Consider the following 24562-nt stretch of genomic DNA (forward strand, 5'->3'; position numbering starts at 1 on the left):
TTCCAGTTATCTACATCCTGATATTGTCAAACCTCTTTTTTTTTTTTTCCTCCAAGTCCTGGGAATTTAACTCAGGGTCTCCTACATGCTAAGCACATACTCTACCTCTGAGTTACAACCTAGCCCCCGACTTTTTAATTTTTGCAAAACTAAAATGTATGTTGTGTTATCTCATTGTAGTTTTAATTTGTATCACCCAATCTATTAATGAGATTGACCACCTCTTCAAACATTTGCTTGACACTTTGATTTCTCCTTTGCAAACTATCTTTTCAAGCCTTTTGACCATTGAGACCCATCTGATTGTGGTCCTTTTTCCCACTGATATGTGGGAGTCCTTCATGTAATTTGGAAACCAGTCCTTTATCAGTAGTATATGTTGCAAATGCCTTCTTCCACCCTGTGGCTTGTATTTTTACTCTTTTCATGGTATTGCTGGACAAACAGAGTTTTTAATTTGAATGTGATCCAGTGTAACAGGTGTTCTCTCTTGACTACTGCTCATTGTGTAGTGTTTTTTTTTTAATAATGATAAATAAGTGTTTTAATAGAAATTATGTACAAATTTCCTCTGTATGTTTGTACAGTTTTTTTAAAGATAGAGAGAGAATTTTTAAATTTTTATTCTTTTTCAGTTTTTTGGCGGACACAACATCTTTGTTTGTATGTGGTGCTGAGGATTGAACCCGGGCCGCACGCATGCCAGGGGAGCACACTACTACATGAGCCACATTCCCAGCCCTGTGTAGTGTTTAAGAAGCCTCAAAACCTTTCTCTTATCTTCTTCTTCTTCTTCTTCTTTTTTTTTTTTTTTTTTTTTTGGTGGTGCTGGGGATTGCACCCAGGGCCTTATGCATATGAGGCAAGCAGTCTACCAACTGAGCTATAGTCCCAGCTCTCTCCTACCTTCTTTTTGAAAAACTTTATAAGTTTGTCTTTCATGCTAAGGTCTTTAACCTGCCTGAGAATAATTTTTGAAAATGAAGTGAGGAAGGGAGTTGAATTTCCTCCATATAGATATTCAATTGTTCCACATATTTTTACACCCCTCTGACATGACACCTGCCACATGCCACACCTCTGTCACATGTAAACTGACATATTGAACGACAAAATCTAAAACTAAATTCCTAGCTGCCACATGAGAAAGGAAATGTGATGTGATGGGTTTTAGACTCACTGGGCCAGAAGCTGAACTCAGAGTCCCCAGCTCCAAAGACACTTATTAGCTAAACTGTGTCGGCATGAGAGTTCACCACCAAGCCCAGGCCTTTCTTATGTGTCTATTGTAAGTAGACACAATTTGTGATACCTCATTGTCTTTACCTTCTCCACATATTTCAGACGTAGCACTTGCTCTGGTTGGAGCCTTGGGGCTTGGGGTTCCATAGTCGTGTTCATTTTCCATGACTAGATAATGAATTGTCACAACCTCAGTAACTTAAAACAATATCCACTTTTTAGTGCTCAAGTTCAATAGGTTAGAAGTTGGGGTGAGCTCAACTGGGCTGTCTGCTAAAAGCATGCAAGGCTGAGATCAAGATATCACTTGGATCGGACTTGGCTTTATCCAGGTTGTTGGCAGAATTGTGTTTCTTATAGCTGTGGGACAGCAGTTCCTGTATTCTTACTGGCTATCAGGCAGGGATTGCCCTTGGTTTCTAGAGGTTGTGCTCAAGCCTTTCATATGGTCCTCTCCAGCCTCAAGCAGGCAACAACATGTGGAATATCTCTTATGCTTTTGAATCTGACTTCTTTTGAAGAAAATCCTCTGCCTTCGAAGAGCTCATGTGATAAAATGAGGCCTACATGGATCAACTTTCCATTTTAAGATCAACTGATTATAATCACATTTGCAAAGCCCTTTTGCCATGTAACCACCTAATCATGTAATCACAGGAGAAGCACATTTATGTATGAGGTGCTAGAGAGGGCAAAGGTGCTGGGAGACTATTTTAGAATTCTGCTCACCATGGTAACTAATATCTTACTCAGACTGTAGATATGACCATGGTGCATCTGATAAGAATTCACTAATGTGTCAAGAAGCCAGAAATACTTCATTAGCTTATTCCAAGTTCCAAAATAGATTAAAAATATTGGCTAGAACTGACCTTCATGCTTCAGTCTTGACTCTCTGTCTTGCAAAGACATGTTTTTCTTTTTCTTGCTAACTCTTGGTGATTTGGATACTATGTTCATTTGATATCTCTATATTTTATTTCCCATCCCTCATTCATTTATGGAAACCACTCTAATCAACAAATAAGAGTAAATTCTACATTCATAGCACTTATCCACATCCAAACCCATACTTGGCAAAGTGTTAGGCCCATCGTAAGTGTTTTGTAGATGTCTGTTGAATAAATGAGTGAGTGACGGATGACAAGCTTTGTCCTTAGTATCCTATTGTCTATTTTGGAAAAAATCCATATGTATACACACAAAAAGATAAGTAATAATTTCTGTTGCTAGCTTTGAGAAAGTGGTCCAGGATATATATCATTGTGTGTATGCATATATGTGTGTGTGTGTTTGTACACGCACATGTGTGTGTGCAAGGAAAGTTTTATGGAAGACAGAACTGGAACTGGACATTGAGAAATATGCATTATTTGAGTGTGTGGAAGGATGACCCACAGTCTATGTAGGGAAGGACATGGGAGCAAAGGTGGTTTGGGAGGCCATCCTTGTGGCAAGTTGTGAATGTCAAAGTATGGAAATGTATGACTCAACTGGAGTTTCATCATAATGAAATTACTTTGAACTCTATGGAATAAGGGTGATATTAACACTTGATTTTTTTAAAAAAATCCCTCCATTTCTTAATTTTTAAAAATTCTCATAAATACTACCTGAGTCCTTAGAAGAAAGAGCATCATACTCAAATTAACAAATGCACACACTGAAAGTCAAAATAAGAGTTCTTTATTCCATTTTTCATCTAACAAATGACAATCTGAAATAGTGTTGACTTTTAGTTTGTAGCTACTACACTTGCTGAAGTTCTTCTTATCTCACGTTGGAGGCAAATATTCCTGCAGCTTTTGTTTCTTTCTCCAAGTTGAGTCTTATGGCTGCTTGGCAGAGAGGCCTAAGACCTAGGAAAGAACTGAGGAGCAAATCATAGAACAGGATGCCTGCCGTGGTTATCAAAGATGCCTATGGGAATGGTGGGCAAAATACAGAGAACGTGCTAATAATGGAAAGGCAGGCTGAAGCAAAAGCCTAGTGAAGGCAATAAGTTCTGGAATGCAATACCCTCACTAGGAGTAAATGAGTTCTAGAAGAGGGCAGAGCAATGATGGTGAGATGTGCAGGAGGATACTCACACAGGTTGCAACCTAGGAACCAGAGTCCCGACTGGGAGCTCCATTTTGGGAATGGCTGCAGTGTTTTGGGACACTTCTGTGTATCTTCTGTGCTCTGTGCTCTACCTACACGACAGAAGCCTGGCTATGGCCACTTTTTTGGGGAGTCTTCTCTCCCAGATACTATATTCTACCAATATGAAGGATTTTGATGCTTATGAGGTTGCTAAAAGAAAGTCTTGGTTAAGGGTCAATGGGAGAAAGTCACAAGGTAAGATATATGAGTGGATTAAATGCTTATTGGGTGTCTTGCCACAAGGAACACTGAAGGAGGGAAAATGGAAACTGAGCCCTGAGGTCAATTCTTCCATATAAAACTGTTATATTCTCAAACTCCTCTTCCTCTGGGGGATGGCCTGTCTCTCCTCTGTTTCCCAATAGATCAACAAATGGATAGAAGGGTGCCTGGAGGAGCAATGTGCACAGAATTGTTGAGGGATTCCCCAAGAGGCATTTTGGCAGAAGTCGGTATCCAAGCAGCACGTGACCTAGGTGTTTGACTTTAGTAGTATTTCCTGAAGGTGGCCACTTCACTTGCACTGCATGGTGCTCCCCAGGCTGGTTCTAGGGAACCCTGGGGCTCCAGGAACTGCTTTGAAGGCTCACTCAGAATCTACTGCATGGTCAAAGACACGCTCAGAGCGCCTCTTTGTTCTGGACATTGAACATAGGTACAAAAGAAATGTGAGGCACAGCAGGGCTGTGGCTGTGAAGAAGGCAAGAATGCCCACAAAGACAGTCGGCTGTATGGGCAGGCGGATCAGGGGGCTCCCTGCTGGAATCTGGTTGGTCAGGCTGAGCATGTAACCTAGGGACCAGCCGATGCTGCTGTTCCCGACCTGTGGAGTAGAAGAGATGACTCAGTTCTCAGGGAAGGCATAAGGCTGGGATCCTATAACAGGGCACACCACTGTATACCCTGCAAGGCCTGCACAGGGAAATGTGGCCTGAGGAGGTCAAAGGGCTCACCCATGTTCAGACACCACACAGTACTACAAAGAATTGGGAGTCCCACCTTCAGCACTGCAGAGAAAACAGTTGGAAGAATGAATTCTAATAGCCTAAAAAAGGGATAGTTAAAAATAGTGAAAGCATTCCTATTACCCAGGGGTGTTTGTGACTAAAGCAAGAAGACAATGAGCAATTTGCTGAACCCAGGGAGGTTCTAAGCACAGGAGATGAGTCCAAATGGGAAGCAAACTTTGTCAACTTCTTCTGGTAATTCCATCTAATTTTGCTTTACATATTTTTAAACTGTTTTATTAGTCACATACATGTTGTGAATTTGCACCATTCAAAGTGAATGGAGTTATTTTTCATTGGGGGTAACCCCATCTGAAATGATGCTCTTTGTTTTAAAGAGCATTTTGTCATATATTGAATAACAATATCAACTTTCTTTTGGGTAGCATTTGCTGGATGATTGAAAACAAAATTTAAACTCTAAATTCTTCCATATGCTTATGCTTAAAGTATAACTGTTTCTCTTATAAATCATCTACTGATTTTTAAAAATCTAACCTGACAATGTCTGTCTTTCAATTGGTGGGTTTAGACCACTGATGATATATTGATATTATTTGGACTTCTTTACGATATCTTATGTTAGTGATTCCTACTAATGCTATTTTCCCATATTATTTTTTCCCTCTTTTCTTGCCTTAAAAATAATATCTGTATGTTTCCTTGACACAACAAGAATTTTAGGCTATTCTTATGTCCCTGTATACTGTCACCTGTTACCATTCCTCTAACAGGTTAGAGATTTTCTATAGTTGGGTTATATGGATGGGCTTTTCTCTTTTACTTCAGTGTTAGTTTTATTTTTTAAATGCCATTTGTTTTTACTTTCAGTATTTTTGTAACATCTCCTGGGTTTATTTCTCTTCTTAGTTAGTTGCTGTTTCCAAAAAATATTTTTAATTTAAGTCCTTGTGTGGCAAATCTTCCAAAGTCTTTTTATACCCTCATGTTTAAACACTAGCTTGGGTGCACAAACAATTCTTAAGCAGAAAGAATTTTAAACCTAGCATGTTTTCTCTATTCAAATTGATATTCAATAGAAAGGCATTCTCCATTCTTTTAATGTACTTTCCTGTTGGTAATTAGATTTGTTTGGAAGCAAAGCTTAAAGAGTACATGTCACAAACAGTATTTGATTCCAGACATCCCTGTATTTTTTGTAGATGACTCAATTTTACTTATGTGAAAATAGACAGTCACAGGCCTAATGCAGGATATTGATTAGTTTAATCTAATTATTGCCAAAGCTGATATTGAACAGACTGACTATGGCTTCACATCAGCCTTCCTGAAATGAGAAAGTCCTTCACAATTGGGGAATGATGGCTAAATGTATCCCAAGGTTGAGTCCTGCCTGAGAATAAGGTGTGGTGGCGACAGCTGCCATTACAGTTTTTAAACATTTTGTTCACTTGATACTCATTCCTGTCTGTCTATCTGTCTGTTTATGAATAACACTGAGCCAAATCTTCTCCATCCCTAAAGTCTTTGGCAGTTAAATACCCTAGGCTCATTTAAAGAGAAACTTCTTACTTCATGCTAATGTGCTAGTGTAAATCCCGCATGCTCTGAAGCCTGGCTCTTAATCTGACATTTGTGTAAAATGAAGAACAATTAGTTATTATCCTCTTGAAAATCAAGTTATATTTAGAACTTCTTTTCAGGAATGGAAAGGCTCAGATCTTTAACATACTTAGTTGTCACTCAACAAACATTTCCCAAGCAACTACCAGGATCTAGCCCTGGCACTGAAGGCTGGGTATATAAAGATAGTGAGACTTTGGCCCTTGCCTTCCAGTCCTTTCCTCGACTGGAACAGTCTCCTGTAAGCAACTCTGGTCTCCACTGTGTCTTCTCCCAGGAAGGTCAGGAGTGATCAGTCTGATCAGCTTGTACTCAGCAAATTTAAATCTCTAATATCCTTTTACTGTCTACATTTCTTCCACAAATGCTACAAACCTCTCTTTGGGGAGGAAGAAGAGAAAACAATCTTATGTCTTGACTTACTTCTTTTTCAAAACGTATTTGGGGCCAAGTCTCCTCTGTGAATTTGTATCCATTTATAAGCAAGTGGTAGATGTAGTGGGCTGAGAAGCAGTAGGAGCGGGCATACACCTCATCAAATTTGGGGAGCAGGAATGGGAGCTGAAAAGGAGGTTTAAGACACTGAGAGGAGGAGAGGGCAGGTATACTTTACAATGCACATTTAGAACACCTAAGGTTAACAGTCATATTTTAAAAAACCTTATCACCCAGAATTCTGTAATAAAAATGGCTATATTAAATAATGATGGGATTATGTAATATAGTGATTAAACAAAACCTATACAAGGTCACATAATAATAATCCCTAAGTCCCCTGAGTGCTTGTTATGTGCTGAACACTGTCCTTATCATTATGCATGTGGTTAAAAAATTAATCCATGACATGGGTGTGAAGTAGGTTCCCTCGTTACCCAGATTTTATAGACGTGGACATAGAAGAGCACAAACACTAAATTCAGGATAAACACATATACACGCAAAGGGAATATGCTCTGTTGCTATATTTCTTGTACTGACATTGTTCCTTCTTTTTTTTTTCTTTTCTTTTGGCACCAGGGATTGAACCCAGGGGTGCCTTACCACTGAGCTAGAGTCCCTTTTATTTTTAATTTTGGGATATGGTCTTGCTAAGTTGCTTAGGGCCTAAGTTGCTAAGGCTGGCTTTGAACTTGTGATCCTCCTGCCTCAGCCTCCCAAGCTGTTGGAGTTATAGGTGTGCATCATCATACCTGGCTGTTCCTTTCTTTTAAATACTGACCTCACTCCAATCCTGGGAGCAGAAATTCCATGTACTTGAGTTGAAGGAGTCCAGGGAAAAACTCCCAGAAAGATTTAAAGCACTGGCTGTATAGTAGAATCCTGCAAATGCCTGGAAGAAGTAGAGAGGAAATTTCCAGAATGGAATATGACATGGAGGCTTCAGGGCGGAGAAGAAGAAAGGGGTACCAGAAATGGAAAGGGGAGAGAGACATATTCTACAGGCACAGACAGAGATCTTTCAGGGGGTTGTGCTCTTACCACAAATGGCCCTTGAACCTTTGGCTGGTAAGTCCCATCAAAGGAACAGCCTTCTTGATCATGGCAAGCTTTGAAGTCAAATATGGAAGCCACCTTCTCCCTACACAGTGATGGGTTCCCAGTTCCTTCAAAAGTGATGAGGCTACTGGGGTCGTAACTTGTTGGCCTCTGCTTCTCAGTGCACAGGCTGTCAAATACGTGGTCCACAGTGAAGGTGGTGCTATAATTCCGAGGGTAGCAGGGGTTGGTGAGATTGGTTTCAGTGGGAGAATTCTGTGGGTACAAGAAGAGTGAGGTGTTAGGTGGAGGGCGAAGTCATTCCTTTTGGCAAATCCTCACTATTACTACTCTCCAATGTCAAGACAGAAAATGGGAAAAAAATACCATTCTGTATCTGGGTGTACTGTATCCCAGCTTTTTAAGAAAGCCCTGAAGGGATGGGAAAGGTGCGTGTGAAGTTACCCTGAACCAGGCACAACGCTGGGCTCTCTCTCACTCTATCTGATCCAGCCCTTATGATAGCCCTATGAAGCAGGAAACTCCATTTTGGTGTGAAAACAGGTTATCTTTAATTTTTCATTTTTGAAGAGAATCTCTACCTAGTCAAATAATCTAAAGGGTACAAATAAGCATATTATGAGAATGAAGGCTCCCTGCCACCTGCTTCCAGCCACTAGAGCCCTCTCTGAAAGCAGCTACTATGGCCAATTTTGTGTGTAATCTTCCAGAGATCTTATGTGCATATGCAAATATATTTTGTTTTCTTTCCTTTAAAAAAAACACAAATGATATAACACCTTGAATATACGTCTCTTTGCTTTTCTTATTTAAAATATATATCTTTGGGATCTTTCCATTCACTGTATGTGTAGATGGCCTCTTTTTAGTAACTGCTAGGGACACCCTCTAGCAGTTGATTGGGACTGGTTTCCAATCATTTTTCCAAAACACACCCACACACATCTCCTTGTTCCACATAAATCTTTGATCCATTTGTGATCTGTTTTATATAAAAACCAAGGCAGGACTGGGCTGGGTGTGGGTAGCACAAGCCTGTAATCCCAGTGATTCGGGAGGCTGAGGCAGGAGGATAGTGAGTTCAAAGCCAGCATCAGCAAAAGCCAGGTGCTAAGCAACTCAGTGAGACCTGTCTCTAAAATACAAAACAGGGTTGAGGGTATGGCTCAGTGGTCCAGTGTCCCTGAGTTCAATCCTCAGTACTAAAACAAACAAACAAACAAATAAAAACAATCCCATTCAAAAAAAGAAAAACAAAAACCAAACAAACCAACAAAAAATACACACTGAGTCAGGGACCTGGTTTTACCTTTTCTAGATGGCTATCCAAACTTATCTGTGGGTGTAAAGTGTTCTTTTATCTTATGACAAATTCCTAACTGGGTTTGGTTCTATTTCTGGACTCCCTTTTATAAGGAATTGAATTTGAGCTCTATTCAATTTCAGAGCCATAAAAGTGTAGTACTTTTCCTACAGTAAAATCTGACTTACAACATTCAGCCCAACCTTGCATTTTACTGATGGGGAAATTGAGGTACACAACAAAATAATGCAATTGTCTAAGGTCAGTAACAGGATTCTGCAAAAATTCTATAGTTCAATACTCATCCAATCTCACTCCCATGAGTGTTTTCCAGAAAGATCTTCACATGTCTACAAAGGAGGTAATAAGATCCCTTTCTGCTCCAATGGTGTGAAAAAACCTGTGATTTTTCACAAATTGTTGTAGCCAATTTGGATTCTAGTATACCTGGGTCACCTTATGGCTGAAATATTTGTTGAAAGAGAAAAAAATCATGTCAATCAACTTGGTGTTTAGTATCAACTTCACAATCTGACTTATAGTTTTTAAATGACTGAAATAGTATAAATCATTTATGGCTTGGCATTTATGGCTTGTGATCTGTTTTATATAAAAACCAAGGCAGGATTGGGCTGGGTGTGATAGCACACGCCTGTAATCCCAGTGACTAGGGAGGCTGAGGCAGGATAGTGAGTTCAAAGCCAGCATCAGCAAAAGCCAGGTGCTAAGAAGCTCAGTAAATACTAGTTATCATTTATCTTTTGTTCTTGAATTATTTGTTATGGCATTAAGTTCGATCAGCCAATGTGACAATTTAGGCGCTCAAAAATCAACAGTCTTCACCATTCCTAGTGTTTGAGGACACTGCCATGGTCAATCAATGGGTTTGAGAGAAAAGCTCCACTAGAAAACCACACCATAATTTGTTCTTAATGTAAATCCAATTGAAATTGGAAAAAAAAACAGAGACTATAAAAAATATGAAAAAAACTGATAAAAACTAGAAGAGGTGGATGCTTAATAAATGCATGTATAGAGATACCACAGTGAATCTCATTAATTTGTAGAATTAAAATGTGTTAATTACAAGTAAAAAAATTTAAAAATAAACACACAAACTACATTTAACAACAAAGGCACAGAAATGATGAAAACTATAAATTTTACTGAAGGCTGGGTACAGTGGCGCACACCTGTAATCCCAGCTGATTACTGCAATTAGGAGGCTGAGGCAAGATCACAAGTTTGAGGCTAACCTTAGCAACATACCAAGATCCTGTCTCAAAATAAAATAAAGAAAAAAAGATGGGGCTGGGGTTGTGGCTCAGCGGTAGAGCGCTCGCCTAGGGTGTGGGAGGCCCTGGGTTCAATCCTCAGCACCACATAAAAATAAATAAATAAAAACAGAGGTATAAAAAGACTTATAAAAAAAGAAGAAAAAGAAAAAAGGGGTTTGGGGAATTGCTCAGTGGTAGAGCATGCCTGGGTTCAATCCCCAATACCACATGAAAAATCTTATTGAAGGGTATAAAAAAAGAACTAAATAAATGAAAAGATATTAATAATTCTGGATAGGAATTCTTAATATCATTAATAATTTTTACCAAACAAATATATCTTTTAAATATATATATATATATATATATATATATATATATATATATATATATACATTAGTTGTAGGAGGGCACAATACCTTTATTTTATTTTTATGTGGTGCTGAGGATGGAACCCAGTACCTCACGATGCTAGGCAAGCACTTTACCACTGAGCCACAACCCCAGCCCAAACCGATATATTTTAAATATAATTTTACCAAATATAATTGCCAAAACAACTGCCATCATAACCTCAATGAATAATTTCTTTTTGTTAGTACTTAAAATGATTTTGAAGTTCAAAAGAAACAAACTGCACTGATGTTGGGTTAATATTAGTGGCAGCCTTCCAGCTGATATCCCAGGTAGCCTTCTGTGCCCCGGGGCTTCACCATAATGATGGAATTTGGTTGCTCTACAGTCCCACTTATTAAAGGATATCCAGATGCCTAATATAGACCCATCTGAAAGAAGACTGTGCCTGCACAAGCTCTGCCTCCTCTCTTTCTAGCAAGTATTTCTCTTGTGATCACTAATATCATTTTGTCTGCACCCAGGGGAGTCTCAAAATTCTCAGGCTGATGTAGCTATTGGCTTAAAACAGTTTGTGTCCATAAAGGGATCCCAGGTCTTGAATCATTTATAAAGCATCTGGAACTCTGGATCTTCCCTGGACTTCTTACTCAAATTCACTGGAAAGTGGTCAAAAAACACAGTGAGAATTTAGACACAGAAGAGCCAATTAGAAAATGCTGTTATTTCCAATCAACTTCCAACTGAAGTGAGAAGGGCAGGCACTAGAAATCAGGGCACACTCCCCTGGGCTCAAACCCTCAAGGAAATACCTGCCATCCCCCAGCTCAGGTACCTGCAGGAGCATCGCCAGAAACCTCTTCTCAGCTTCATTCCGGCCGTAGCACTGGAAGCTGTGTGTGTACAGCGTGTATGTGTAGCCATACAGGGACACCTGCACGATGTCACTGATGTTCAGCCCCATCTTCTCTTCTGCCACGAAGGATATCTGGGTGGAGGCACCGCCCAAATCCAGGGCGCCTGTGGTTTCCACTCCATGTGGATGCACCCACATGTGCCACAAGTTCTTCTGCACAGTGGGAAAAGGAAGTGAGAAGAAAGGCCAAAAGCACCACCTCTTGCCCAGGGATCTCCGCCCAAGACCCAACTCCTCTTGCTAAGAAGGGAACATTCAGGACCACTCCTCTCCTTTTATTTCAGGGGTGGTGAATTCAAATGGTTCTAGGAGCTTGGCAGATAACACAGATGAGTCATAAATGAGTGAAACAGATTAGGTGTTTGGCGTGGGGACTGGTGGGGATTGTGACAAGCTAGTGAGTCCCCAAGCTGCGCTCTGTTGCCGTGCAGGAAGGGGAGTCCATGGTGACCATTTCCCCCAGTGGCAGATGTGAGGATATCAATGTGTAGATTTTCATGTGAAATTTCCCAAATATTAACCACAGCAATCAATTTAAGAAGTTTAAAAATACATTCAAGCGGGGACAAAATGGGACTTGGATAGGATAGGATCTGAGTGCCCTCATTCTGGATCCTCTGCATCATATATAACATTCCTTTGCACCCAAGGAGCAGGAAGTGTAAGGACCGGGCTGTAAAGAGGCCTGGGAACACAGGGTGAGGACTCCCTCTCTCTCTGGGGATTCAGGGAAGCAGACTGACTGAGGGTGCTGCAAATTCCAGATGGCCGTGGAGCCTTCGAAAGGTCCATGTGCAGTAGCAGGATTAAATTTAGATCCCTCTCCCCAATTTCTAACAAGCTAGTGAAGTGACAATATTCCCCCTCCTCCATGCATTTGGTCCTATTTATGATCCATGGTCCCTCCCACCCAGCTCTATGTAAATGCTTTTTTTGAGCAACTGTGTTTCCCTAGTGCACACACGGCAGGAATGCTCCATTGGCGGGTATTTCTGCTTAAACTATCTCTCTCAAGGGACAAGATAAACAGCAAGATTAAAAACCATGCATTTGTTTCCACACACCTCCAGGAAATTTCCCATTATATAGTTGGCTGTAATCCATCCATATACCCCTTCCTCTTGCCCAGAAATGATTTGAGCACCCCTAAAATCAAAAGGCTGGGACTTGAAGTAGCTTTGGATGCTTGCAAGGACTTCATTAGCTGCTGTTTCATTTTGCAACCTATGCGAGGCACAGAACACAAAAGGCTGAGTGCCTAGACGACACAGTCAAGTAGTCTCCCTCAGGTGATAAGGGAAACCCCCACAACCCCTGGCTGGCATTTTTCCAGATGTGTGCAATACACAGGCAATCTCTTTTGCAAGTTGAAGCCTGCCAAGGCAATTGAGAAGGCAGTGACCTCTTAAACTGGCCAAGCAGGAAAAGAGTTTTCCATAAAAGTACAATCTGTTTTCCCCAACCCCACCTGCTCCTGTTTCGTTCTCTAGCAATCAGCTAATCAAAAGAGCCATCTAGTCAGGTGTGGTGGGTCACACCTGTAATCCCAGCAATTTGGGAGGCTGAGGCAGGAAGATCTCAAATTTGAGGCCAGCCTGGGCAATTTAGTGAGACTTTGTCTAAAAGTAAAAAAATAAATAAATAAATTGGGGATGTAGCTCAGTGGTTGAGAATCCCTGGGTTCAATCCCCAGTACTACAGAGAGAGAGAGAGAGAGAGAGAGAGAGAGAGAGAGAGAGAGAGAGAGAGAGAGAGAAGAGAGAGGGGCAGAGAGACAGAAAGAGAGACAGAGACAGAGAGAAACTAGGGAAGGCATGGGGGTTGTGTAAGTAATCTCTTAGGAGGCAGGGGGGAAAGCGGATAAGGTTGAGTTTTCAGCTGTGCCTGCTTCACCCTTTGGGAGGGCTTCATTTTGAGGGGATTTGAGGGTCATTACAGCTGTCACTGGATTAAAACATCAGTATTTTGACCCACAGAGGAGAGGCAACATGGCATTATTATATCACCCATGACATTGTACTATTACAGCACCTATCTGCCGCCATTTTCCCTATAAAAGAAAGCTCACTTGGGAGATTATTTCCCCCTTCATCAGTGGTTTAAGAAAACCCGGGGGTACTGGCTTACTCTTGGCTCAGGAAGAAGAAAAACCAATGCTTCAAGCCACAAGCAAGAACAGGGGCACTTCATGGAGAAGACCCAATCCAACTGTGAGCATGCTGTGATTTCTCTTTATGATCATGTTAAAGCACTTCTGTCTGTTCCTATTTTCTTCATGCCCAAACATGCATAATTTTCCATGACTGGGATCATGGACAAAGTGCCTTAGGAGCTGAATGAGTCTTGTCTACTGGTGATCAAGATCAAGCCTCACTTCCAACACTTGGAGCAGCCTCTGTTGTGAAGGGATTTATGTTTGATGTTTCTTTTTATTGCAAGGTTAAGGAAATACTCTATCAAAGATGGGGGGAGGGGAGAGAGGGGAAGGAGACATTCAAAAACCACGCCACTGGGGCTAAAATTCATAGCTGCAAATTTAGCATGAATTTATGGAATGAAATGGGATGTTTGTTTCATAACAAGTCTAAAGGGCTTTGACTGATGTGAGAAGCAGACATCCCATTGTTTTAAAGCAGATTTCAGGGACATTTTGTGCATGGGAAGAAGCTACATAGCTAGAGGTCCCACTTATCACACATCTTAGTGGCTGTTCTCGGTGTCAAAACACTTCTGTTTTCTAAAGCAGATGTCGGTAAAATCACAAAGGTAGAGGGAATCAATTTTAGAACAGTTTCTTTCTGCATTTTAAAATAAAGACTAAATGTTTCCTAATCGTGAAAGCCTAAATTTAAGGCAGAATATGGGCTTCTTTCTCTTGGGTTTGTTCCCAGAAACAGAGATACGTTCTTGGCAAGATTCAACACATTCTTGGCTATTTTAGTCATGGGAGCTCCTTGGCCCCACTCAGCCTTTACCTCAGCAAGCGCATCCCAGCCGTGGCTCCTAGGTAAATGCGGGTGGATCCGTGGAGGTGCTCTGGGACCTGCCCCTTGACTTTTAGCATGCAATCCTCAAAGGCTTTGGGAGCATCTTGAGGGTTATTCCCATAGCTGGAGATACCAGAACCTGAAAAGCAAAAAAATCAGTGTTGGTCAGCATTCCCCAGAACCAACAGCAGGGACATAGCTTTTCAATTAAAACAACAATGTCAACAAAAAAAAATCAGCTTTGGAAATTACTGGGTTCAAAATTACTGGTTTGAAAACTGGGAGATATGCTAAGTCATAAGTGGTCATGGTGATCGGTCCACTTTCAATCTCTGTAGGGAATAAACTAAAGGGTGAACAAAAAGAGAGCCTAGGCTTTCTTTCAAGAAAATTTTTTCATAATGTAAGTTTTAAATATAGATAAAATAAGAGAGAATGGTGTAATGAAGCCATGCATCAAGCTCCCAGTTTGAACAACCATTCTTTTTTAAGGGCCTCGCAAAGTTGCCGAGGTTGACTTTGAACCCAAGATCCTCCTGCCTCAGCTACCGGAGCTGCTGGGATTACAGGTGTGCTCCACCACGCCTGGCTTGAATAATGATTCTTATTGCATCTGTATTCTCTCCTATTATTTCCTCACAAAGCAAAGTACACATATCATTTCATTCCACTATCACTAAAATATAAGAATTCTTTTAAAGAAACATAGAGTTTCATTATTATACCTGTAAAACTTAGAAACCATTTAAAAATTTTGTTTCATTTTTTGATTGACACATAAAATTTGTACATATTTATTAATTTTTTTCTTGTTATGAGGATTGAACCCCCTGAGCTACATCCCCTGCCCTTTTTTATTTTGAGGCAAGCTTTTGTTAAGTTGCCCAGGCTAGCCTCAAACTTGCCATCCTCTTGCCTCAGCCTCCTGAGTCACTGAGATTATAGGCATGCACCACTGTGCCTGGCAAAATTTGTGCATGTTTATGACTTACAATTTGATATCTGGATTTATATATATATACATTGGGCAATGATTGAATCAGGGTAATTAGCATATATATCACCTTAAACTTTTATCAAATTTCTCTATGGTGAGTACATTCAAAAATCTTCTCTTCAACTATCTTGAGATATACAGAATGTTATTTTTAACTATATTACCATGTCGTAGAATACCACAACTTCTCCTTCCTATTAACTAACACATTGAGCAATCTCTTCACAGCTGCCCTCCCCTTTTCTCTCCCCAGCCTCTGCGAACTCTCAATTTCTATGACATTAACTTTTGAGAGTCTACATGGGAGTCAGATCATGCAGTGTTTGCCTGACTTATTTCACTCTGTCCATACTGTAGCAAATGAAAGGATTCATTCTTTTTTAGAGCAGAATAGTATTCCATTATGTATACACAACACATTTTCGTTATTCATTATTCTAACAATGAACGTTTAAGGTTGATTCCACATCCTGGCTACTGTGAACAGTAGTTATGGTTCACATTGCCTCCATATTCCTTCTTCTCATACTGTCTTTCTCTTTTTTCCTTCCTCTATTATCCCTCTTTCTCTCCATCTCTGTCTGCTTTTGTCTCTCTTATTTGCATGAATCAGGATCTTCATAAATTCCCTATGTTGCAATATTAAATCTCATTATTGGTTCAGTACTTCCTATCTATTTTACTTGTAATCATTAGAAGCTGTACTTGCTCTTTTTGTTCAGGATTGCTTTGGCTATTCTGGATCCTTTATTTTATCATATGAATTTCCATATTAATTTAGGATTATTTTTATTAGTTCTGTGAAGAATTGGTATTTGGATGAGAATTGCATTGAACCTGTAAATTGCTTTTGGTAATGTGGCCATTTTAACAATATTCATTCTGTCTATCCATAAACATGAAGGTCTTTTCCCTTTCTACCGTCTTCTTCAATTTCTTTCTTCGTGTCCTACAATTTTCATTGTAGAGGTCTTTCACATTCTTGGTCAGATTTATTCCTAGATATTTTGTTACTTTTTGAAGCCATTGTGCATGAAACTATTTTCCTGATGTTTTTCTCAGTGGATTCATTCCATTATACAGAAAAGCTATTGATTTTTATAAGTTGATTTGTATCTGGCTACTTTACTAAATTTGTTTATTAGCTCTAGAAGTCTTCTGGTGGAACTGTTATTATAGGATATATCATTTTCAAACAGGAGTAATTTGACTTCTTCTTTCTTATTTGTTTCCCCTTTATTTCTTTCTCTTTCCTAAATTGCCCTGGCTAAAATTTCAAGTACCTTATTGAATAGGAGTGGTGAGAGTGGACATCCTTGTCTTATTCCTGATTCTGGAGGAAATACTTTTAGTTTTCCCCATCTAGAATGATGTTGACTTTGCAATTGCTGGAGGCATTACAATACCTGATTACAAATTATACTACAGAGCAATAATAATGACAGATTGGTGCTTGCATATAGACAGATAATGTAGACTAATGGCACAGAATAGAAGACACAGAGAACAAACCCACACAGCTACAGTCATCTGATTTCTTGACAAAGGTGCCAAAAACATACAATAGAGAAAATCAGCCTTTTTGACAAGTGGTGCTGGAAAAATCAGATATCCATATGTAGAAGAATGAAACTAGATCCCTATCTCTCACCCTGTACAAAAGCAAACTCAAGTGGATCAAAGATCTGACTATAAAACCAGGTCTTTGGTGTTAGAAGAAAAAACAAGGAAAACACTTCAAAACACACTGACTCAATAGGACCCCTATATCTCAGGAAATCAGTGAAAGAATCAACAAATGGATGGCATCAAATTAAAAAGCTTCTGCAGGTGATAGAAATCCCAGTGATTTGGAAGATGGAGGTAGAAAGAATCATAAGTTTGAGACCAGCCTGGGCAACTTAGCAAGATCCTGTCTCAAAATCAAAATAAAAAGGGCTGAGGACATAGCTGTAGTACAGTGCCCCTGAATTCAATCCTTGGTATAAATAAATAAATAAACAAGCAAATAAATAAATAAATGCTTTTACATGGCATAACAAAAGAAACAGCAGAGTAAAGAGAGAACCTACCAGAATGGGGGGAAATATCAGGGCTAGGATTGAGGCTCAGTGGCAGAGAGCTTGCCTAGCATGTATGAGGCACTGGGTTTGATTTTCAGCAGTGCATATAAATAAATGGATAAAATAAGGGTCCATCAACAACTATATATATATATAAAAGAATGAGGGAAAATCTTTTCTAGCTGTTCTTTGGACAGAGTTTTAATATCCAGAGTATATAAGGAACTCAAACAACTCAAAATTTTTTAAAAAGCAAATAACCCAATCAATAAATGGGCAAATGAACTGAACTGACACTCATCAAAAGAAATACAGAGCTGGGGTTGTGGCTCAGTGGTAGAGCGCTTGCCTGGCATGTATAAGGCACCACATATAAATAAATAAAATAAAGGCCCATTGACAACTAAAAAGTATTTAAAAAAAGAGAAAGAAATACAAATGGTCAACAATTAGATTGAAAAAGGCTCACTTCTTTAGCCATCAGGGAAATGAAAACTAAAACTACACTGAAATTTCATCTCACTTCAGTTAGAATGGCAAAGCATCAAAATTACAAATAACAATAAATGCTGGGGAGGGGGCTGGGGATGTGGCTCAAGCGGTAGCGCGCTCGCCTGGGATGCGTGCGGCCCGGGTTCGATCCTCAGCACCACATACAAACAAAGATGTTGTGTCTGCCGAGAACTAAAAAATAAATATTAAAAATTCTCTCACTCTCTCTTTAAAATAAATAAATAAATAAATAAATAAATAAATAAATAAATCCTGGGGAGGATGGAAGGTAAAAGAAACTCTTATACTTTGTTGGTGGGAATATAAATTAATACAGCCACTATGGAAATCAGTATGGCGGTTCCTCCAAAAACTAAAAATAGAACTACCACATGATCCAGCTCTATGACTCCTTGGTATTTATCCAGAAGAACTAATGTCAACATACTCTAGAAATACATGCATACCCATGTTTATTAAAGCACAATTCATAATAGCCCAAAATTATGGAATTAGCATGGGTGTCTGTCAACAGATTTAAGTCACTTGCAGGAAAATGGACAGAACTGGAGAACATAATTTTGATTGAACTAAATCAGACTCAGAGATAAAGTCTGAGCTTAAGTAAGTCCAAGTTTAAGAAAGGAAAAATGCATGTTTTCTCTTATATGTGGAAGCTAAAGGGGGGAAACAGGCAAAAACGGGACCTAATGAAAGTAGAAGGGCGATCGCTAGGATAGAAGAAGGGGGGTCAGGTGAAGGGAGGAAGGAAGAATGAGGGAGGTTATTCTTATTGATGGCCTCATCTTTGGCTAGTGGGGTCCTCTTTAGTTTGGCCTCTGAGATCTTTTGACATGACAGATGACTTTGAGAGCTTCTTTGCTTTCTGATACATTGTACATTTCCTGCCCCAGATCTGGGATCAGCCGTTTCTCCAAGGATCCCTGGTTCCTCAAACCAAGAAATAGTATTTAGTATCCAAAATTTGAGAGTTATGGTTCACTGCAAACTGTGAACCACACATAGAAAAAACCTACTTCCAACTCAAATTCAAAACTACAAAATTTTACTTAGTCTCTTTAATATGACATTTTTAGCCTCTTTTTCCTGTGCTAAACATTAAGAAACTCCAACATAACTCATTTGCTTTATTTCATAATCCACACACCAACAGTCTCTGTATACCAGTGCCAGCACTCCCAACAACTGTAAGATTATTAAAATGAGTTTCTGATTTTTTAAAAGTTCCTTTTGTTCTTAGAGATCCCACTAGGGATATACAGTCAAATGACTATGTTTAATCATTTTAAAATAGTCTTTCTGTATTGCTACACCAACAACTTGATAGAAACTTAGGCTAGTTCATTACATTTTGCTTTTGATTTTAAGAATTGATTTTTAAAATTTTTTGTTTTATCATTATTAAAATATTTACATAATTCTAAAACCAAACCTACAAAACTAGATTTAGTCAGAGGCATCTAGTTCCTTTTCTTATAAGTAGTTTCTTTTTGTAAGTTTATCTAATATTTATTTAACATAAGCAAATATATACATATTTTGTAACCTTTAGATGAATGGTAGCTTACTATATATATTTTTCTGTACTTGTCTTTTTTGCATTTAACTTTTCCTAGTGAGCCTTCCATACCGGCATGTAAATGTTCCTCATTCCTTTAAGTAACTGCATTGGCTGCCATTGTGTGAATGTAACTTAGTTTGTTCTACCAGGCCAGGGTCTGAGTTTAAGTAAGTCCAAGTTTAAGAAAGAAAAAAATGCAGGATAGACAAGGAGAATGGAGAGAATACTGCCCTTTCAGAACTTTCCTTGGTCCTTTGGGAATTGTTAGACCCATTATTCTCTTCCAAAGCCTTTCTCGATTGTTTCCACTATACAAACCATCTTATCTGGATATGAATTTATTTATTTACTTATTATTTGGTGAAAAAATTTAGAAATTTATTTTTACCCTCTAGTAGGTAGACATGAGTTTCACATATGCTAATTCCTATTGCTTATCTCTAAATATAATAATTATACTTATTCTTAAGCTTCACCCCTTTTAAAATGCTTTTTATTGGTGTATTTTAATTATACATAAGAGTTAAGAGTGGGGGACTCATGGTGACATATTCTTACATGCACATGACATAATTTGAATTCCCCCACTACTATCCCTCTCTTTCCCCTCTTCCCTCCCACTGGACCTCCTCCACTCTACTCCCTTCTATTTTCATGAGATGCCCCCCACCACATTTCTTTTCTTTTTTTTTTTTTTCTCTCTCTAGCTTCCACATACAAGGAGAAAAACACATGATCCTTGACATTCTGAGTCTGGCTTGTTTCACTGAATGTAATGGTCTCAAGTTCCATCCATTTTCCTGCAAAGGCCATACTCTGTATGAATGACTAAAACTCCATTATGTATATGACATTTTCTTTATCCATTTATCTGTTGATGAGCACCTAGGCTGGTTTCTATAACTTGGTGATTGTACCATAAAACATTTTTTTTAAATCCTGAGAACTCTAATTACAAGTTTTACTTGGATGTCTCCATTATAGATTTCATCCACAGTGCTAGATAAGCAAGGGTAGGCTTTTCCAGCCTTGGTCAAGGTCAGAACCTTCTGACCTTGGTGGCACTGGCCACCTACCATGGACAAATGACAGCAAAACAATTGTGGGTTGATGGGCACCAAGGCATGGTCTCAGAAGTTCAGCATGGAAGGGGCTGGTAAAGAGCTCTCATAACAATATTAATAAATAAATAAAGGCTGCATATATATGGATATATGTACAATTTTAATATATAAGATATACTTTAAAAGAAGACATTTTCTCCTTTCTGAAAGGTAGGATTATGGATGATTTTACTTCCATTTTATTTATCTGTATTTATTGATTTTCATGCAATGAAATGTGTTATTTTGTAATTAGAAAGTTACATTTAAAAAGACAACAAACGAATAAACAAATGGGACTTACTTAAACTAAAAAGTTTTTTCTCAGCAAGAGAAACAATAAAAGAGGTAAATAGAGAGCCTACATCCCGGGAACAAATCTTTACCCCCCACACCTCTGATAGAGCCCTAATATCCAGAATGTACAAAGAACTCAAAAAATTAAATAATAAGATAACAAATAACCCAATTAACAAATGGGCCAAGGACCTCAACAGACACTTCTCAGAGGAGGACATACAATCAATCAACAAGTTCATGAAAAAATGCTCACCATCTCTAGCAATCAGAGAAATGCAAATCAAAACCACCCTAAGATACCATCTCACTCCAGTAAGATTGGCAGCCATTATGAAGTCAAACAACAACAAGTGTTGGCGGGGATGTGGGGAAAAAGGTACACTTGTACACTGCTGGTGGGGCTGCAAAATGGTGAGGCCAATTTGGAAAGCAGTATGGAGATTCCTGGGAAAGCTGGGAATGGAACCACCATTTGACCCAGCTATTGCACTTCTCGGACTATTCCCTGAGGACCTTAAAAGAGCGCACTATAGGGATACGGCTGCATCAATGATTATAGCGGCACAATTCACAATAGCTAGACTGTGGAACCAACCTAGATGCCCTTCAATAGATGAATGGATAAAGAAAATGTGGCATCTATACACAATGGAATATTATGCAGCACTAAGAAATGACAAAATCATAGAATTTGCAGGGAAATGGATGGCATTAGAGCAGATTATGCTAAGTGAAGCTAGCCAAGCCCTAAAAAACAAATGCCAAATGTCTGCTTTGATATAAAGAGAACAACTAAGAACAGAACAGGAAGGAAGAGCATGTGGAAAAGACTACAGTAAACAAAGACGAATGGGGGGAGAGAAACGGAGAGAGAAGGGAAAGCATATGGAAATGGTAGGAGACCTTCAAGGATACATAAAATTATAAGAGGCTATGAGGGGCAAGGGGGAGGGGAAAAAAAAGGGAGAGAATTGAACAACAGCAGGGGAGATAGAGAGGGAAGATGGGAGGGGAGGGGAGGGGAGGGGGGATAGTAGGGGTTAGGAAAGGTAGCAGAATACAACAGACACTAATATGGCATTATGTAAAAATGTGAATATGTAACAGATGTGATTCTGCAATCTATATTTGGGGTGAAAATGGGAGTTCAAAACACAATTTGAGTCTAATGTATGAAAGATGATATATCATGAGCTATGTAATGCTTTAAATAATCAATAAATAATTAAAAAAAAAAAACTTCTAGATTTATCAACAGCATTCAAAAAGTGGGGTTTAAGAAGAAAATGCAAATTATATCCTACCAATAAAGTTTTCTTACTCCCAATTCCTGTAGGGAACAGCTAAAAAAAAAAAAAAAAAAAGACAACAAACGTGGGATCTGTTTCTCAATATTAACATATGAGTCAGGCAAATTCTTATGAGATTAGTTAGCAGTATTTTTAAAAATTCTCCTTCCAAAATGTCAGTAAATCTAACACAAACAACAAAACTATGCAGAATGGCATCAGTCAGTGCACATGTTACTTATTTTCTTTTCTAAGAAACTAGTAAAATGCGTTCCCATAGACTGATCACTCACTTTCAACAGTTAGTTGAATAATAGCCAATTTTATTTTCATATACATTCTTCTTTTTTTTCCCATTCTTACTAGACTTTAAAGAAAACCCTAGACATTACATCAATTAATCTGCAAACACTTGAGTATGTTTCTAGAGTTAAGGAATTTTTTGGTACTGGGGACTGAACCCAGAGGCACTTTATTACTGAGCTAGATCCCCAGCCACCTCCCCACCTTTTTTTTTTTTTTTTTAGCTTTTAATGGACCTTTATTTTATTTATTTATATGTGGTGCTGAGAATGGAATCCAGTGCCTTACACATGCTAGGCAAGCACTCTACCACTGAGCCACAACCCCAGTCCCCAAGCCCTTTTTATTTTATTTTGAATCAGGGTCTTGCTAAGTTGCTGAGGCTGACTTCAAACTTGGATCATCTTGCCTCCGTCTCCCTACTTGCTGGATTATAGGCATGTGCCGCCGCTCCTGGCTGACATAAGGAATCTTAACCTAGTCATAATTCTTAAAAAGTAACCTCACTGCTGGGCACAGTAATCCCAGAGGCTCAGGAGGCTGAGGCAGGAGGATCACAAGTTCAAAGTTAGCCTCAGGAAATTAGTGAGACCTTGAGCAACTTAGTGAGAATCTCTCTCAAAGGAAAAAAATAAAAAAAGCAGGCAGAGCTACAGACAACAGCACAAGGATCACCAGCCTAGACAGTGCCCAATGAACTCAGTATCTGAGGACTGAGGACTGATACCCACCAGGGACCCCCAAAGGGCCTGGACACCTGGTAATCGGTGCTGGGTGAGCAAATATTCACCAACCTCTTCAGACTGGCCAGGGCAGTTTGGGAAGTTTGCAACTGAGAAACCAGAAACCTAAATTATCCTTGGAGAAGCCACATGCCCTAGAGAACATAACACTTGCCAAACTTCAGCTCTTTAATTTAAGCTTCAGTTTGTGACCTTCTAGTCCCTGGGAGTATATATATGGATCCCTGAGGCTACTGTGATCAAAGAAGACAAGATCCATTTCTGGATGTGCTTGTGGGCTCCATAACCATGTCATAGTTGGCATCCAGGGTGGGCCAAGGACTTTTTTCTAAATCAAGTATGGCATCCAGGGTGGGCCAAGGACCCTTTCTCTAGGAAAGTCCTAGCTTTCCCTACAGTTAGAGGACCATGAGGAATTTCTGCTGAATCCTCTCTCAGGTTTAAAGACAGAAATTCTGTGACTACAGGACCGAACAACTATACCCAAGAAGATCCACCAGGAGCTCTGGAGTATGGAACTCCATGAATAAACAGTTAGCACTTATTGAGTGCTTGCTGTATACCAGGCATTTGCTTTCTCCCTTATATATATTGTGCAGTTTAATCTTCAACTCATTCTATGGGAGTAGGTATTGCTGTCACTATTTTTTTCTCATCTCAGAAATGAGAAGGTCAAGGCTCAGAGAGATTCAGCAACATTCCAGAGCTCATACAGTAGGGACGAGGAGAAGTCTCCATCACGATCCTTCACTATCCTCTCTTTTCTAAAGGAGCAACCTGATGCCCTCTCATGCCTGGAGGTGAAGAAATGGCTCAGAAGTAAGCTGAACTAAGTGAATACAGGATCACTGGCTGAGATCAGAGCAAGGAAACTGCTTGCCTGTGTTTGTGGAAAACATTATAAGCAATACTCAGAAAACATCCAAGAACCCCCAAACGGGCCATGGAGATGCCCCTTCAAACAAAGACTTATTGTCCCACCTTTCAGCTCCTTCAGAGTTTGCCTCAGCTGCAGAGAGCTGTCTCACTCAAGATCTTGTTCTTCCCAGGGCTAAAAACACACAGCGACAATGGTGATGGGTCCTGCAGCCCAGCCATTCCCGGCATTTCAACCCACTGCAGGATAACTGATCGCTGGAGCTTTATCAGGCATTCACTGAAGTTTGACTTATTTCATCTAATTCTTCTGCCCCCTTCCTGCCACCAGAACACTCTCAGTTATTAGGATCTCCATAAAGTACCTTACATCCCAAACTCTCTCTTGACCTCTGCTTCTGGGAAACCTAACCTACAATATCTGTGCCCCAGGAGAGGTGAGCTCCTGGCCATCTTCCTGGGAGGGCAGACAATCACAGCTTACCTTGATTATTCAAATAAG

At 39.4% G+C, this 24562-nt stretch overlaps 1 protein-coding gene across 1 annotated transcript in view; it reads right to left on the bottom strand.

The window, feature by feature from the left end:
* Nucleotides 1-2976: 2976 nt before the first annotated feature.
* ENTPD3 (ectonucleoside triphosphate diphosphohydrolase 3) overlaps nt 2977-24562 on the bottom strand; it is a 35742-nt gene continuing 14156 nt past the window's right edge. The window contains exons 5-11 of the mRNA XM_081286521.1: nt 14301-14451; nt 12390-12549; nt 11245-11478; nt 7458-7730; nt 7198-7308; nt 6402-6539; nt 2977-4210 (exon numbers count right to left, since the gene is read on the bottom strand). Of these exons, the coding sequence (XP_081142647.1) occupies nt 3974-4210; nt 6402-6539; nt 7198-7308; nt 7458-7730; nt 11245-11478; nt 12390-12549; nt 14301-14451 (1304 nt within the window). The 3' untranslated portion in view covers nt 2977-3973. The remainder of the gene's footprint in view (nt 4211-6401; nt 6540-7197; nt 7309-7457; nt 7731-11244; nt 11479-12389; nt 12550-14300; nt 14452-24562) is intronic.

This window comes from Spermophilus citellus, assembly GCF_964194105.1.
Source record: "Spermophilus citellus genome assembly, chromosome: 3".
In the NCBI taxonomy this organism is placed as follows: Eukaryota; Metazoa; Chordata; class Mammalia; order Rodentia; family Sciuridae; genus Spermophilus; species Spermophilus citellus.